This window comes from Oncorhynchus kisutch, linkage group LG27, assembly GCF_002021735.2.
Source record: "Oncorhynchus kisutch isolate 150728-3 linkage group LG27, Okis_V2, whole genome shotgun sequence".
In the NCBI taxonomy this organism is placed as follows: domain Eukaryota; kingdom Metazoa; phylum Chordata; class Actinopteri; order Salmoniformes; family Salmonidae; genus Oncorhynchus; species Oncorhynchus kisutch.
Window position 1 is genome coordinate 30,418,749 of NC_034200.2, and position 18,625 is coordinate 30,437,373.

Consider the following 18,625-nt stretch of genomic DNA (forward strand, 5'->3'; position numbering starts at 1 on the left):
CACATGCAGGAAAAAACTATTCTCAGATAACCTGACCTATTCTAACTTTAAGCAAATAATAAATAGGCTACCTACTTAATAACAATCCTTTTGTTAGAAGAGAAAGAGATATAGGCTATAGATTACTCACAAAGCTGGTCGTTTGGCATCATGGTAGTAACAATGTATATCCTTGGTTTATCCTAATTCTTTTGTGTGTCTTGCTTCATCTCTCAGTGTTTTTATACTTTCCTGAGCAGGGAATTCCCTACCACAATAATAATGTTTGAAAATATAAATTGAAAGTAAATCAGGTAACAATGTCACAGTGTGTCATTTTCCTAGATGCCAGTGATATCAATATAATGAAACGTTTTCCCAGAGTGGAACTGGAATTAACATTAACTGCAGTTGAGTTGATTGTATTACATGTTTTGTTTGTGGCCACTATAACCACAGCAGTTTCTCATAGTTTGGTAGAAAATATGTGGTCGCCTCCTCTGCTCTCTAGTGGTTGGCTAGGCCTAGGTCTAGGTAATGATTCAGTATGGGCTTTCACTATGGCCAAAACTCAATAACATAAGTGTTTGGAGCATTGTAGTGCAACATGAGAAAGTAGGGAAGAAGCTGCCTGTTTTGCACACACATGCAACAGTCACTTGCCTATATTCAGATATGTCATAGCATTAATGCCAATTTAATTATGCAATTGTTAACACCCGTAGAAGAAAATAGCTAGTAGGCTACCCTAACCTTATCCAATTTGTAGTTTGGTTTGTATTTATAGGTTTTATGTGTTTATATATATTTATAAGGCACATGTAGGCTAATGTAGCCTTCTTAGGTCCCTCAAGCATCCTTCTGTACAATTCATTAATTCATTTGGACTGTCTCATCTACTGTCAGTTAGATCTGGTTCAGATGGCTATCAATACTGACCATAAGAACACAACATTGAACTAATAAAGACACGCACTTCAAACGTTTATCTATCATTTTAATCTCTGTACACAAAACGTTTTCAGAATGCAGCATAATACAGTTGAAGGACCTTAGTATAATACGACAGAGAATAATAAATAAATAAAAAGAGCTGATGGAAAATGACACTCTCTAAATGCTGATGATGGACTAATCATACTGAACAAAGATGCCATCTTGAACCAGGCCACAAGGCCTCCAAGTCTCTTTCCTGCTCAGCAACGGGTTCTTTATTTAGTCCAGACCGACCAGCTATCACTTTACCAGTGTCAAGAACAGTCAGCTCAGACATCTTTAGTTCTTAACCATTGAGATTTGACTTTGTCAATAATATCTTGTCTTAAAATAATTTGTTTTTCTGTGGAGTAGCATTTGGGTCACAAAGCAGGGATCGAATTACATACTGACCTTTGGTCGCGCCCTAAATATCTGTTCATATTTTGAACATATGGGGTATCAATATTAGTTAAGCACCCCCATTATTTGAACTCTGCCACAAAAAACACCAAAGGGACTCTTATCTTCCATTTAATTTAAAGTGCAGACAAAAGTAAGGTCATTGCAATCTGTCTGTAAACATTTGGCAAAATCAAGGATCAACCAGTAAAGCTTCAAAACATCAGAATGTTTAAACAGGTGGAATTATGCAACAACAGCTGTACTACATCCATTTGTGTGTATAAATTATTCATACAAGATCTGTGTAGTTGCCGCAATGTTTATACACTGGGAAGCCTAGGAGCTAATTCCTTAGCAACAGCACAAACAGCTATGTGTGTTTAGTATTCTACAAAGCACCACAACTGGCTGAGCGGGGAAACAAACAGAACCCTAGTCATCTTCTGTGATCAAACTGTCACTACCACACATGGTTTATGACTAGGGCCCGGAGTTTTGCCTGAACTCTTAAAACTCAGGACTTTGTATGACTCCCGGTTGGGTTTGGTTCCTTTGTAGCCGTGGACAACAACCCTCGTTCTGGAGAGTTAAAGCATATCCAGGCTTTTGTTCCAGCACTAAAACAACCATGAATCAACCATTTGCCTAGTCATCAAAGGTATTAATCAGTTAAATCAGGTGTGAAAGTGCTGACCTGGAACAAAACCCTGCATGCCTTATTGGTCTCCAGGACCAGGGTTGTTGACCACTGCTCTGAGTTGGTTCTGGCTGTCATGTGACATAGGTGATGATGGGTACAGGTGACTATGGGTTTTATTTGGATAGGGTTTTCTCTGCCATGTGTCTCTGGAGGCTCTGAGCATGCCTGTGACAAGAGAGAACAACAAATAACAGGTACATTAAAGAATGCATGAACAATCATCATTAGATCCTTTTTTTTAAAGTCTAGTTTGTTTTCAGAAGATTGTATTTTAGCGTAGACTTTCCATGGCATTTCACCTCCAGAACTAAGGTTACTACAGAGGCCTAATGGTGGTGCTATTAGTGGTGTTGGTGCGCAAGTGTGTGTGTGTATGTGTGTGTGCTTCTATGTTCACAGTACTGTACAATATGATCTTCACCTGGTCAGGTCCTCTATGTCCACCAGCATGGCGTCCTGCTCCACATGGAGCTCATCTCTCATTAGCAGCAGCTGCACCAGCTCCTCATTCAGGCCTGCAACGTCACCACAACGTTATCTTAACATCCTCATAGCCCCTGGAACAACAGAGTTATGATGGTGGTGATGAAAGGTAGATTGGGTGTGTACCACATGTGGCTGGGGCCACCTTAATTGGGGAGGACAGGCTCATAGTAATGTCTGGAAAGGAATTAATGGAATAGTATCAAACACATGCATTCTATGGGTTTTAATACCATTCCATTTATTCCATTCCAGACATTATTATGAGCCGTCCTCCCCTCACCAGCCTCCGGTGGTGCGTGTGCATACGTACGTGTGTGTACTCACTCTGTATCTGCGAGTGCAGATCGTTGGTGATGACCTGAAGCTGGCCCAGGCTCATGTCCCTCATGTCTCCCCTCCTCAGACTTCTCTTCATCAGACCCTCGCTGATATGGGGCAGGTGGGGCAGCTGCACACAAACAGACATGGGGACAACGTTAGAACATTAACTAGACAAGCAGGGGAACATTAGGTACAGTCATGTTTAGAGAGAAACAAGGCAACATACAGTGCAGCCTTGACTTTCTCCACATTTTGTTATGTTATAGCCTTATTCTAAAATGGATTAAATAAATAAAAATCCTCTATCTACTATACCCCATAGTGAAAAATCAAAACAGTTTTTTAGGAGTTTTTGCAAAAAAATAAAATAAATAACAGATATACCTTATTTACATAAGTATTCAGACCCTTTGCAATGAGACTCGAAATTGAGCTCAGGTGGATCCTGTTTCCATTGATCATCCTTGAGATCATCTTTGAGTTATTTCTACAACTTGATTGGAGTCCACCTGTGGTAAATTCAATTGATTGGACATGATTTTGAAAGCCAAAAAGCAGTCAATATAAGGTCCCACAGTTGACAGTTAATTTCAGAGCAAAAATCAAGACATGAGGTCAGAGACAGTATTGTGTCGAGGCACAGATATGGGGAAGGGCACCAAAAACGTTCTACACCATTGAAAGTCCCCAAGAACCCACTGGCCTCCATCATTCTTAAATGCAAGAAGTTTGGAACCACCAAGATTCTTCCTAGAGCTGGCCACCCAGCCAAACTGAGCAATTGGGGGAGGGAGGTGACCAAGAACCCGATGGTCACTCTAACAGAGCACCAGAGTTCCTCTGCGGAGATGGGTGACCCTTCTGCAGCACTCCACCAATCAGGCTTTTATGGTAGAGTGGCCAGATTGAAGCCACTCCTCAGTAAAAGGCACATGACAGCCCGCTTGGAGTTTGCAAAAAGGTACTTAAATGACTCTCAGACCATGAGAAACAAGATTCTCTGGTCTGATGAAACCAAGATTGAACTCTTTGGCCTGAATGCCAAGCATCACGTCTGAAGGAAACCTGTCATCATTCCTACAGTGAAGCATGGTGGTGGCAGCATCCTGCTGTGGGGATGTTTTTCAGTGGCAGGGACTGGGAGACTAATCAGGATCAAAGGAAAGATGAACGGAGCAAAGTACAGAGAGATCCTTAATGAAAACCTACTCAGGACCTCAGAATGGGGCGAAGGTCTCTGAATGTCCTTGAGTGGCCCAGCCAAAGTCTGGACTTGATCCCGATCGAAGATCTCTGGAGAAACCTGAAAATAGATGTGAAGTGACCCTCCCCATCCAACCTGACAGAGCTTGAGAGGATCTGCAGGGAAGAACGGGAGAAACTCTCAAAATGCAGGTGTGCCAAGCTTGTAGCGTCATACCCAAGAAGACTCAAGGCTGTAATCACTGCAAAAGGTGCTTCAACAAAGTACTGAGTAAAGGGTCTGAATACTTATGTAAATGTGATATTTCAGTGGAAAAAAATATATATATATATTTTTAAATTGCACACATTTTTAAAACGTAACAAAATGTGGAAAAAGTGAAGGTGTCTGAATTACTTTCCGAATGCACTGTATTTGGGCCTTTGGGGTTATGGTGATTACAGTGCTTTCAAAAAGTATTCACGCCCCCAACTTTTTCCACATTTTGTGTGTGTTAAAAAGTGGGATTGAAATGGATTTAATTGTCTTTTTTTGTTGTCAATTTTACGCATAAAATTCTCTAATGTCAAAGAGCTTTGCACACCTGGATTGCACAATACCTGCACATCATTTTTCACATTATTTAAAATCTTCAAGCTCTGTCAAGTTGGTTGTTGATCATTACTAAACAGCCATTTTCAAGTCTTGCCATAGATTTTCAAACCGATTTAAGTCACAACTGTAACTAGACCACTCAGGAACATTCAATGTCGTCTTGGTAAGCAACTCCAGTGTATATTTGACCTTGTGTTTTAGGTTATTGTCCTGCTGAAAGGTGAATGTCTCCCAGTGTCTGTTGGAAAGCAGACCGAACCAGGTTTTTCTCTAGGATTTTGCCTGTGGTTAGCTATATTCCATTTCTAAAATACTCCCTAGTCCTTGCTGATGACAAGCATACCCATAACATGATGCAGCCACCAGAATGCTTGAAAATATGAAGAGCGGTACTCAGTGATGTGTTCTGTTGGATTTGCCCCAAACACAATGCTTTGTATTCAGGACATTAAGTAATTTTCTTTGCCACATTTTCTGCAGTTTTACCTTAGTGCCTTATTGCACACAGGATGCATGTTTTTGAATATTTTTTTCCAGTCCAGGTTTCCTTCTTTTCACTCTGTCATTTAGGTTAATATTGTGGAGTAACTAAAATGTTGTTGTTTCATCCTCAGTTTTCTCCTATCACAGCCATTAAACTCTGTAACTGTTTTAAAGTCACCATTGGCCTCATGGTGAAATCCCTGTGCGGCTTCCTTCCTCTTTGGCAAGGGAGTTAGGAAGGGCGTCTGTATCTTTGTAGTGACGGTGTGTATTCATACACCATCCAAAGTGTAATAAATCATTTCATCATGATGAAAGATATTCAATGTCTGATTTTTATTTGATGTTTTACTCATCTACCAATAGGTGCCCTTTTTCGCCAGGCATTGGAAAACCTCCTTGGTCTTTATGGTTGAATCTGTGTTTGAAATTCACTGCTTGACTGAGGGACCTTACAGATAATTGTATGTGTGGGGTGTGGCGATGAAGTAGTCGTAAAAAAATATGTTAAACACTATTATTGCACACAGTGAGTCCATGCAACTTATTATGTGACTTCTTAAGCACATTTTTACTCCTGAACTTATTTAGGCTTGCCATAATAGAGGGGTTGTATACTTATTGACTCAAGACATTTTAGCTTCTGATTTTTAATGAATTGGTAAATAAATAAATAAAAACATAATTCCATTTGGACTTTATGGGGTATTGTGTGTAGGACAGTGACACAACATCTCAATTTAATCCATTCTAAATTCAGGCTGTAACACAACAAAATGTGGAAAAAGTCAAGGGGTGTGAATAATTTCTGAATGCACTCTATATGCAAATAATTCAATCCTTTCTGTTATCCTGATCTTAGAGCAGTTTCTTTAGACCGGGGCGAGTTAAATGCCATCATCTCACCATTGTTTGTTTAGGTACTGACACACACATCAACAGTTCAGTAGAACTCCAGTCAGGGGGGAATTCGCTCGGTCTGACACACAATGACTGTATGGTCGTATTCTCAACTCATTCACCACAATCTTTGGGGAGGGGAAAATATAAAAATTACATCTAGGTAGCTACCAATTTCTTAGAAGTGCTAAAGCTTGTTCCAAAAAAGCACTAAGTCGACTACAAAGTTTATTCCAGTAAATTACTAGGTCGACCAGCTGAGGCTAATAAACGCACTGTCCCGCCCCGGCTGCCTGTCAGGCCTCTTGCACGCACACAGTCACACGCACACTGTCATAGTCACACACACATAGTCACACACACAAGTCACACACACACACTGAGGACGGAGGACAATCCAATCCGGATGCCATATCCTAATTATCTTTGTTTGCAATCATAATAAGAGTAACCTGCTTAATTGCTTGCTCATAAGTTAATTGCTTGCTCATACGTTAATTGCTTGCACATACACTACCATGCAAACGTTTGGGAACACTTAGAAATGTTCTTGTTTTTGAAAGAAAAGCATGTTTTTTGTCCATTAAAATAACATCAAATTGATCAGAAATACAGTGTAGACAATGTTAATGTTGTAAATGACTATTGTAGCTGGAAACGGCTGATTTTTTATGGAATATGTCACATATACTCCCTCTCCGGCCTCTAGGTCATCAGGGTGCTGATTATCCCGCACACCTGTCCCCATCGTCAAGCACACCAGCACCTCATGACACTAACCTGGACTCCATCACCTCCTTGATTATCTTCGCTATATCTGTCACTCCCCTTGGTTCTTTCCTCAGGTGTTATTGACTCTGTTTCATGTTGGGGCGTTGTTTGCGTATTGTGTTTATAGTTTTATTTATTAAAACACTCACTCCCTGCACTTGCTTCCCGACTCCGAGCGTAGAAGGCCAGCAAGGCCAGCATCCCGGAGTCGCCTCTTCACTGTTGATGTTGAGACTGGTGTTTTGCGGATACTATTTAATGAAGCTGCCAGTTGAGGACTTGTGAGGCGTCTGTTTCTCAAACTAGACATTAATGTCCTTGTCCTCTTGCTCAGTTATGCACCGGGGCATCCCACTCCTTCTATTCTGGTTAGAGCCAGTTTGCTCTGTTCTGTGAAGGTAGTAGTACACAGCGTTGTATGAGATCTTCAGTTCATTGCCAATTTCTTGCATGGAATAGCCTTCATTTCTCAGAACAAGAATAGACTGACGAGTTTCAGAAGAAACTAGTCTAAAGTTGGCCAGTTTCATTGCTTCTTTAATCAGTACAACAGTTTTCATCTGTGCTAATATAATTGCAAAAGGGTTTTCTAATTATCAATTAGCCTTTTAAAATTATAAACTTGGATTAGCTAACACAACGTGCCATTGGAACACAGGAGTGATGGTTGCTGATAATGGGCCTTTGTACAATAATGTAGATATCCCATTAAAAATCAGCCGTTTCCAGCTACAAGTCATTTACAACATTAACAATGTCTACACTGTATTTCTGATCAATTTGATGTTATTTTAAAGGACAACAAATGTGCTTTTCTTTCAAAAACAAGGACATTTCTAAGTGACCCCAAACTTTTGAACGGTAGAGTAAGTTAAAATGGTTTGAAGTACAAGTGTTTTTCCATCACCCTGGGCCTCAGATCACACAGGAAAGAGTTCTCAAAGGCCTCAGGAACTCATGACAATCCAATCTGGAACTGGCTGAGACGGCAGAATTTCACTCTCTGTACCAGGAAACATGAAAAAGTCTCATTGTTCTCATTGTTTGACTGAAAGTGGTATCAGTTTCATTTCAACCAACATCTGATCTTGAGAATAATTGGCTTCTTAGCCATTACATTATAGGGCTTTTTAGCAAGTGCTTTTAACACCAACAACTGTAAACGGAAATACCATGCTATTCATTTTGTACTATGCCCTTGCATCTAAGATGTAACTTGATCTCGCAACTTGCATATTTAATGTAAATGCATGTACCCAGAATAATTCTAAATACATTTTTTTCTGACATGGGGAAAGATAGAGGTTGTGTCAAAGGGCAGTAGCCTGGATTCTAACCTATGTCAACACTAGACATGTGTGCCTTAAGCTGTGGCTTAGACCGCTACACCACCCTAGGTATTAAATGTGTTATTCTGACTGCACCATGGCCTCAAGTGTCCTCTCTTTCCAGCCAAGTCAACTTATCAGAAATGACAGGTCTACAACACACACACTGACCAGGTCGGCGACAGGCGAGCGGCGGTGGATCTGGATCTGTCTCTCCACCTCTACCTGCATGCGGGCCATAGGGCGAGCCAACGCCAGGGCCACCCGTGCCTCCTCTTGGAGCCGCCGCTGCACCCGCCAGAAGCCACAATCCTCCAGGGGGTCTGAGTCCTCCTCTCCCGTGTCCCGGTCCGACAGGGATGAACTCTGCTTGCTCTGGATGGACGCACACATACACCACAGTAAGTACACATACACATGCTAGTTATACAGAATCATAGATTGTAATGTAAATACATGCATACTTCATAGTCATCAAACCCAAACACATTGGTGTGTGTGCTCACACACACATTCCACAGTCAATTAGCTTATTTTTCTCCTGTTAAGTCCTGTTATGTCAGGTTCCAAAGTATCAGTTGTGTGAATGAGAACACACGCCACACACACATCTACATCTTTAGCGTGTACCACAGGTGACAGTGGCGTGTCCAGGCTGGTCTCTGTCCTGCTGTCCTCTGCATCGCTGTCCTTGTCACTGTTGCTGTCATTCACAAAACACACCTGCAGATTCACACCACTTTGAGGCCTGACAGTGAGAGAGAGAGAGAGAGAGAGAGAGAGAGGGACAGGAGATAGAAAAGGAGAGGGGGAGAGATAGATTGAACAATCAAATCACAGCCTGAAAAAAGGGGAGCAGGAGGGAGAGGCATACAGTTAGATGAAGCAAGGGGGCAAGATAATCGCTCAATTCCAAATGTATCCATATAACCCTACCCTGATCCATATAATCCTACCCCTGATCCATATAACCCCACCCCTGATCCATATAACCCCACCCCTGATCCATATAAGCCTACCCCTGATCCATATAACCCTACCCCTGATCCATATAACCATACCCCTGATCTATATTACCCCACCCCTGATCCATTTAACCCCACCCCTGATCCATATAACCCTACCCCTGATCCATATAACCCCACCCCTGATCCATATAACCCTACCCCTGATCCATATAACCCCACCCCTGATCCATATAACCCCACCCCTGATCCATATAAGCCTACCCCTGATCCATATAACCCTACCCCTGATCCATATAACCATACCCCTGATCTATATTACCCCACCCCTGATCCATTTAACCCCACCCCTGATCCATATAACCCTACCCCTGATCCATATAACCCCACCCCTGATCCATATAACCCCACCCCTGATCCATATAACCCCACCCCTGATCCATATAACCCCACCCCTGATCCATATAACCCCACCTCTGATCCATATACCCTACCCCTGATCCATATAACCCCAACCCTGATCCATATAACCCCACCCCTGATCCATATAACCCCACCCCTGATCCATATAACCCCACCCCTGATCCATATAACCCCACCCCTGATCCATATAACCATACCCCTGATCCATATTACCCCAACCCTGATCCATATAACCCCACCCCTGATCCATATAACCCCACCCCTGATCCATATAACCCCACCCCTGATCCATATAACCATACCCCTGATCCATATTACCCCAACCCTGATCCATATAACCCCACCCCTGATCCATATAACCCCACCCCTGATCCATATAACCATACCCCTGATCCATATAACCCCACCCCTGATCCATATAACCCCACCCTCATTGAAGTCAAACAGACTCTCAGTCACCTTCAGTAAGCAAGACTTTCAGTCATCATACAAGATGTGAGAATTTGGTTGAAACCTAGACTCCTTGCTTCAAAGTTGGAATAGGAACCGCACTCAACCCCTAAAAGCCTGTTAGCATTGGAATTTCCACCTGACAATGTACCGGTAGGTACACTTTGACCTCCACTAAGGGTCATGTGACTAGAGAACGTTCAATAGGAACAGTGGACAGAAAGAGGCAACACTTCTTTATTTCCAGTAGCTTGACCACAGACAGATGAGCACTTCCCTAAACTGGACTGAAAAGGGGCGGTCCCCTTTATTTAGGATAAACACCAACCCCTTTTCCAGGAAAATGTGTAGGTGTAGGTACTCAAGTTCACTCGTCAGAGAGACTTGCCGTTTCTGAAGGCATGGCGTAACCTTGTGTGTCTATACTCATAAACCTAGTATGTGGGTGTAGTATACTTTGGGTTTGTGGGTTCAGTGGTTACGTGTGAATGCACAGTATTTTAGTGTGTGACGTGTCATTTGAAGTTTGAGTTTATTTTATTTTTTACAGGGACAGTGCACATTAATCAACGTTTCAGTAAAAGTGCCGGTTTTAGCCAGCCGGCTAATTTTCAACCACAGTCACTGGGCAGGTTATTAAGTGACATTGTGCATTTGTTTTTGTGTGTTTGCACTATGCTATGAGCTGATGAGTATTTATAAGTCAGTGTGAGAAGATTACATTGATCAGTGTGTGCATGTGCTGTATGCTTATTACATCTGTATGCTTCCCCATTCAGCCATTTACAGTCAATGACTCTCGTCTTGCCCTTTAGAATGAAGTTCTGGTGTTACTGTTACTGGGTGAAAAACAGAGAAAACAATGTAGCTTTCCGGGAAGCTCTTTCTCTATACCTTTTCTTGTCTCCCCCTGTGGGATTTTCTCCACTTAAATGACTAATTTCAGGGAGGATAAACTAACACTCTGACATGAATATTTAAAAAAAAGGCATCTGCTGCTTCCAGACAATGGGCCAATCCCAAACTTCCCCCTATCCCTTAGGCCAGTGGTTCTGTTGTTTCCCAGAAGTAACTCGCTCAATGGCTTGGTAATTATAATGAACACAAATATAAAAGCAACATGCAACAATTTTAACGATTTTACTGAGTTACAGTTCATATAAGGAAATCAGTCAATTGAAATAAATTCACTCGGCCGTAATCTATGGATTTCACATAACTGGGCAGTGTCGCAGCCATGGGTGGGCCTGGGAGGGCATTTGGGAGCCAGGCCCAGCCAATCAGAATGAGGTTTTCCCCACAAAAGTGCTTTATTACAGACATAAATACTTTTCAGTTTCAACAGCTGTCCAGGTGGCTGGTCTCAGACAACCCCGCAGGAGAAGAAGCCCGATGTGGAGGTCCTAGGATGGCGTGGTTACACATGGTCTGCGGTTGTGAGGCCAGTTGGACGTACTGCCAAATTCTCTAAAACAACGTTGGAGGCGGCTTATGGTAGAGAAATGAACATCCAATTCTCTGGCAACAGCTCTGTTGGACATTCCTGCAGTCAGCATGCCAATTGCACGCTGCCTCAAAACTTGAGACACCTATGGCATTGTGTTGTGTGACAAAACTACACATTTTAGAGTGGCCTTTTATTGTCCCCGGCACAAGGTGCACCTGTGTATTGATCATGCTGTTTAATCAGCTTCTTGATATGCCACATCTGTCAGGTGGATGGGTTATCTTGGCCAAGGAGAAATGCTGACTAACAGGGATGTAAACAAATGTGTGTACACAATTTTAGAGAAATAAGCTTTTTATGCGTATGGTATATTTCTGGGAAATTTTATTTCAGCTCATGAAACATGGGAGTAAAACTGTTGTGTTTATATTTTGGTTCTGTGTACTGTGAACATGCTTTTCCTGTGTGTTTATGGATCCTCCATAATATCTAGCATGCTCACGTGAGAGATGTAACACCTGGCTCTGGTCTACTTAGGGAGGGATCGGAATTTACAGCATGGTTACCTGGAGGAAAACGGGCGAGTTTCATCGCTTATTACATTTCAGTCAAGGGGAGGGTTTAGTATTTTGTAATTGTAATTGATGGAATGTCTATATTTCTCAGTGTTTTAGAGTTAGTTGCTTATTAGGATATTTATATCGATGTGTGCCCGATGCCGCCCCTCATCTCTGATTCTCTGCTATCATGTGCACCTATAGTCTATTTAGTGTGGTCTCAATCAAATGATCCATAGCCTATAGGCTACGAAGAGCATGCTCGGAGAAGCACAGAGCAAAGTTGTATTTCTAAGATAGCTGCTAGGATGGTGTAAATAAAACTAGGCTGCATTGGACATTACAACCCTGAGCCCTGGCATTTTTGCTTTGTGGGCCTACGGTTGCAGTTCAGGAGTAGAGTCAAAGGCTTCTCCCGAAAATAATTGATGATTAGGCCTAGTCTAAAAAAATGCACTATCTTGCATGCAGACTAGTCTATAGCCTATGTTCTGTTCAGTTTGAGAAGGAGAGGTGAAGATAACTACTTTGATAGCTTGCTACTAACTAAAACTGATTTGAATAAAAACAATCTGTTTCTTGCCATTGATGCATTTATCAGAGTTATTGACCTCACAATTAAGCCAGATTTCAGTAACGTACATTGTGGTGCTGAAACTTGAAGCAGCAGCCGCAGCACAATGAATCCGAAATGGGCCGCTCATGGTGCTGAAAGTAGTCAAATTCCAGTAGGCATAATTCATTTAAACTGTCTTAATTTTAGTTAGACTTTACTAACGACAAGAGGGCTTTGTGTTGGAGCCTGTTTCTTCCTATTTACAAAATATGAGGTCGGTCTACCTGTTTTACAGATTAAATTAGGCTATAAACTGTTATATCCATAGATTTTGTCGATCAATACCTCCACCCGCCATACACTCTTTAAATGGCCTACCTCCTTGTCGGTGAAGGGCTGTAAAGTTAAAGAACATTTAAAAATGTACAGGCCTACCCCTTGTTAGTTTTGAAGAAAATAAAATAGATCTCATTAGTGCTTTAGCCCGTAATGCTTTATGCTAGAAACAAGCTGTAAAAGATCCCGGTAAGACGTGACTCGGATGCATATGGGGATATTTTGTTTTGTTTCTTTCAGATGCTGAGCTACAACCTTCTATAGCCGAGGAGACAAAACATGGACTTTGCTTGGGAAGTAGTATAATTATGTCACTATCAATTGATTAAGGTATTCACTTCCTGTATAACAGGCCTGGAGTATGTTTTAACCCAGACAGCTTTTAGGGAAACACTTGTGACCTTCTCTCGTTTTGTTAAGCAACAGAAGAAGAGTAACGTTAGCCAGCAGTTAATGCTTACATTTGTTTCCGTCAGTAGGCCTACTCTGTGTGGGGTGGAAAGATAGGCCTAATTTTTGAAAGTACCATGCTCAGATTCCTAATGACATCTCAGATTAAATTATTTGCAAAAAGGGACAGTTTCGTTGCAAACACGACACACTGATTTGGCATTAAGAAATATGATCAAATGAACACACAGGCCTATCTCTCTGTCCATTCATAGCCTGTAATTTTGGTAAATTGTGTGGTAATAAAAAAGATTCAGCTAATATGTACATGGCATGACATTTTTATAAAAGGCTATTTTTTTCTCTGACCTGCAAACACAATGATTAGATTCAAGCAATGCTTTTACTATAAAGGAGATATTTCCACCCCTAATCTTGTCCATGGTTTGTCTGCAAACCCAAAACCTTCTGGCCCGCAGTTCTTTGCTCTATCAAAATTTGTGCGCTGCCATCTAATGCTTACAGGATAAAGAACAGTTTCTAAAACTGCATATCTAAGGCTCTGGTCTGTCCAAGAAGTGAGGTTAAACGGTAAGCATGTTCTCTGCTATCCACTTGATGTTTTATTATTATTTTTTGTATAGGGGACGGTCATTTGTTTTTAAGCTTAGGGAAAATATATTTTGCTGAAGGGAGGGCTATCCATTTCTATTTCAGAGAGGTCTGATTTTCTCCATGTAAACCTTATTATAAATAACGTTCACTCTCTTATTTTCCCCTCTCGTTCGCCCGTGAGATGTTTTGCCCAGGGGAAATAAGTAGACCAGAATGGTCCCGCCCCAAAAAGGAAAAATAGGGAGTGGGGTGTATCGATTTCTCTACCCTCTCTGTTCTCTATACAAGGACTAGAATGAGACGATGATCCGTTTTTAACAGAAGGAATGCTGATCCTAGACCTGTGCCTAGTTCTCTTCCGCTAGAAAGTACGTCAAACACTCACTGAGCTCCACAGCGTCACACCATCTAGTGGTGGAAAAGGTGCAACACAACTGACTCAATATTTTTAGTATGGCGCTATTATCGCATACTGATACCGCAGCAGCTAAAACTGTCCTAAAACTATGGGCGATCCCATATTTCATAATCGTACAACACACACTAAATTAAACTCAACATTCCAAATGAACCTACCTATTTCAGATAAAGAGCACAAGCAAGCAGACAGACACATGCACGCACACTATCTGGTATACTCATGCATTATCACCATCAGACAAACCCACCTGGAGGAAATGCCATTCTTGCTGCAGCTGGTGTAGATGGCTGGCTCCTCGTCGTCATAGAAACTGCCAAAGGCTAGCTTCTGCCTGATGGACTCTCTGTCATTCCTCTGGGCCTGGTGGAGGCATATTGAAGAAAATACAACAATACCACAATAAACCTGAAGTAAAAACCCTGGTGATAAAAACAGGCATCAACCCAATGATAAAGATGAAGGATTTTAATTTATTGCCATTTTTAAGAGGCATAGAAAACTAAGATGACTGGACAACAAACTGGACTGGACAACAACAAATAAATATAGCCTACAACATTAAAATATATAGTAGGTGGGCCAATTAAATAAAATGTGAAAACTATAGTCAGTATAACAACGAATAGCACATAATATACTATTGCTTAAACCAAGGGAATAGAGAGATGTAGAGTTGGGGTATTGTCATACAAGCACACAAAGAGAAGAGATGGGTGGAGGAATTGAGGGAGGATGAAGAAGAAGGGATGGGATGGAGCGTTTTAATGGAGTATGTCTTGCTGGTATGCTAAATCACTGCGGACTCAGTGAGTCGTGGAGAGAAGGGAAAGAGCAATGCAGCCAGGCGGAACACACACAGAGATAAATGTCCAGTCACCTCGCATTGATTTTATCTCATCTTTCTTTGTCCTCGTCTTTAATATCTTGTGTCATCTTAACTCTCATTAACTCTCTCCTCTACTCTTCCTCTCTTTACCTGGTCTGTCCCATCTCCCACGTCTGACTACGTTTTGATCTACCTGTATCTCTATTTTTCTGTTCTTTCTGTTTGTACTCTACACCCACTACATCCAAAGAACAGGGCAGGTTCTTCATAGAGGCCTGCTTCTGCAACCACACAAATAGAGATCCAATGGAAATGCATCATGCAACAGTAAACATTACTTTCCTTTTGAGATTTTATGTTTACAGTCTGTGACTGCACACACATCCCTCAGGGCCACTCACAGTTTGGGACATCACACACGTATGCACACATGTATGTTACACACACACACACACACACACACACACACACACACACACACACACACACACACACACACACACACTTAGACTCTACCCACACTTCCTCAAGCCCACTTGTAGACTGTGCCACATCAGCTGTGTACACACACACGCATAGTGATTAGATGGTGCTGTGATGTAACGTCATAAATCACAGATGGACGCTCCCATTGTAGAAGAAGCGGCCAACGCTCCACCCCCTCTAGTCTCCTCACACTGGAGACCGCGCCAGTTACTGTCTTACTGGGTAGATAGACCATCTACACACAGCCAGGTACTGTCTTACTGGGTAGATAGACCATTTACACACAGCCAGGTACTGTCTTACTGAGTAGATAGACCATCTACACCACAACCAGGTACTGTCTTACTGGGTAGATAGACCATCTACACACAGCCAGGTACTGTCTTACTGGGTAGATAGACCATCTAAACCACAACCAGGTACTGTCTTACTGGGTAGATAGACCATCTACACCACAACCAGGTACTGTCTTACTGGGTAGATAGACCATCTACACCGCAGCCCATATGAAACATAAACAACACACACTGTATGATGTTTTCGGTATCTTAACTGTAAAAAGCATGGCATTAACATACTCTCAAACAAAATCGCACGCATTGTACAAAATGTACACACCAAAATGTACACACCACCTAGGCGAAACACTAACATACCTCACACGTACACATACACCTAGCAGCACATACGCAGAAATGCACACCTCCAAACAACGTAAACAGCAGAAATGTACACAGACAAGATGGCAAACCAAAAACTACAGGCTAATATATGTAGTCGGAAATAGACGTGCAATCTTGTCAAATATACGCACGGACACACCCTGGTGTGATACAATCAAACACACATAAATACATAACCCACAGATTCATCTAACATACCTATATTAACCATAACATAGCTATATGAACCTAACATACAGTATTTCAATACATGTAAACACATTATACTACAAGAACATACACACACCATACAAACACACACCTGGTAAACACGTTTCTCCTGGTGCACCATTCTTCAGCACATTGTACAGGCAGCAGCCCTATCCTTCCATACACTGCAGTGAGCCAGACCCAGGAGACCCACTAATATGCCTCAGCTACATGCAGAAGGGAGGAGGAAGAAGAGGGAGAGGGGGAGGGAGCGGGATGGATAGAGGGAGGGGAGAGATTCTGCTCAGCTGATGGAAAGACGTAGGCGCTCTCCACTACTCTCCTCTGATGGAAAGACGTAGGCGTTCTCCACTACTCTCCTCTGATGGAAAGACGTAGGTGCTCTCCACTACTCTCCTCTGATGGAAAGACGTAGGTGCTCTCCTCTGATGGAAAGACGTAGGCGTTCTCCACTACTCTCCTCTGATGGAAAGACGTAGGCGTTCTCCACTACTCTCCTCTGATGGAAAGACGTAGGCGTTCTCCACTACTCTCCTCTGATGGAAAGACGTAGGCGTTCTCCACTACTCTCCTCTGATGGAAAGACGTAGGCGTTCTCCACTGCTCTCCTCTGATGGAAAGACGTAGGCGCTCTCCACTACTCTCCTCTGATGGAAAGACGTAGGCGCTCTCCACTACTCTCCTCTGATGGAAAGACGTAGGTGCTCTCCACTACTCTCCTCTGATGGAAAGACGTAGGTGCTCTCCACTACGCTCCTCTGATGGAAAGACGTAGGCGCTCTCCACTACTCTCCTCTGTGTGACTGTTTAGCATGGCTGCTGCTTTCTATACCTGCTACCTGCTCCTCCATCTCTCTCTTTCTCTGTATCCTCCATTCCCCTCTTTCTTTCTTACATTTTTTAACATTACAAAACATACACAAGTAAAAGGGCTCACAAGTGGCGCAGTGGTCAAAGGCACTGCATCTCAGTGCAAAAGGTGTCACTACAGTCCCTGGTTCGAATCCAGGCTCTATCACATCTGGCAGTGATTGGGATTCCCATAGGGGGGCGCACAATTGGCCCAGCGTTGTCCGGGGTAGGCCATCATTGTAAATAAGAATTTGTTCTTAATGGACTTGCCTAGTTAAAGAAAGATATAAAAAAAAATACAACAGACATACATCAAACCTACCCAGACCCAGCTGTTTTCACACTTATCTCCTCAAATTGCACCATTTTGTTCCTCTCCGTCGCCCACACCCTTTCAATATTTAGATAATGAAGCATATTATTTGCTAGAGTTACAGTTAAGTATATATATTTTTAAAGAGAATTGACAAGAACAGAATTGTCCAACCCATCGGGTATCTCACTGCACCCTCATATGCCATGTCTTGAAATATACCGACAGACGGATTAAAAGTAGATTTACATTGGAATACTTCTGACAGACAACATTCTAACTCGGCTCATAACTTTTTGACTTTACAGCATTCCCAGAAGGCCATAGATTATTGAGTCATTGTTAGTTTTACAATTAAGACATGACTCTGCCGTCGTCTCTTCTATAATACATTTTAAACATGAATGCATACTGAACTAAGCTTACATTTTCTGTTAACTGTAATTTCGTTATTTATGTTCCAATATTCCCTCTAGATTGTGCCATTATTAGAGATTTTGAAGTCTTGATTCCAATAGTTTATATTGTCAGTTACATAGAGGTTTTTATGTATCTTACCTATCATATGAATATCCTTTTCTGACTCAAATCTCTCTGTCTTTCTATACCTCCATCTTTCTATCTCTCCATTCCACCATGGGAACACCATGATTGATAGAGCGTGACACGGAAAGATGGCATGATGAAGAAATGTGAAGGAAGAAATTCAAGGACATGTTGAGATAGATAAAGAATTAGGATGGGAGTGAATGGAAGACAAACCAAACCAATGGTGGCGAGACCAGGCTAATAGGTGTGTCCAAACTAGGGACTGCTCCTGTATGTTTTTGACTGTACACTTTGCTTGTTTTCCTCCTGGAGAATTGTTCTTCTTTCTTGACCATCATTCCTCGTGTAGTGAATCATAAGACACATAGAAGGCAAACACGCATGCACTCACGCACACGCA

General features: G+C 42.0%; 1 protein-coding gene across 1 annotated transcript; it reads right to left on the reverse strand.

Moving 5' to 3' along the window:
- Nucleotides 1-962: 962 nt before the first annotated feature.
- Nucleotides 963-17,031, reverse strand: LOC109872182 (schwannomin-interacting protein 1-like). The gene is made up of 7 exons (XM_020463319.2): nt 16,603-17,031; nt 14,554-14,666; nt 8,777-8,894; nt 8,318-8,521; nt 2,870-2,993; nt 2,481-2,574; nt 963-2,224 (listed from the first exon to the last, which is right to left on the reverse strand). Exons 1-7 carry the CDS (start codon nt 16,630-16,632, stop codon nt 2,173-2,175), a joined length of 735 nt encoding a protein of 244 aa, XP_020318908.1. The 5' UTR covers nt 16,633-17,031; the 3' UTR covers nt 963-2,172.
- Nucleotides 17,032-18,625: the final 1,594 nt, after the last annotated feature.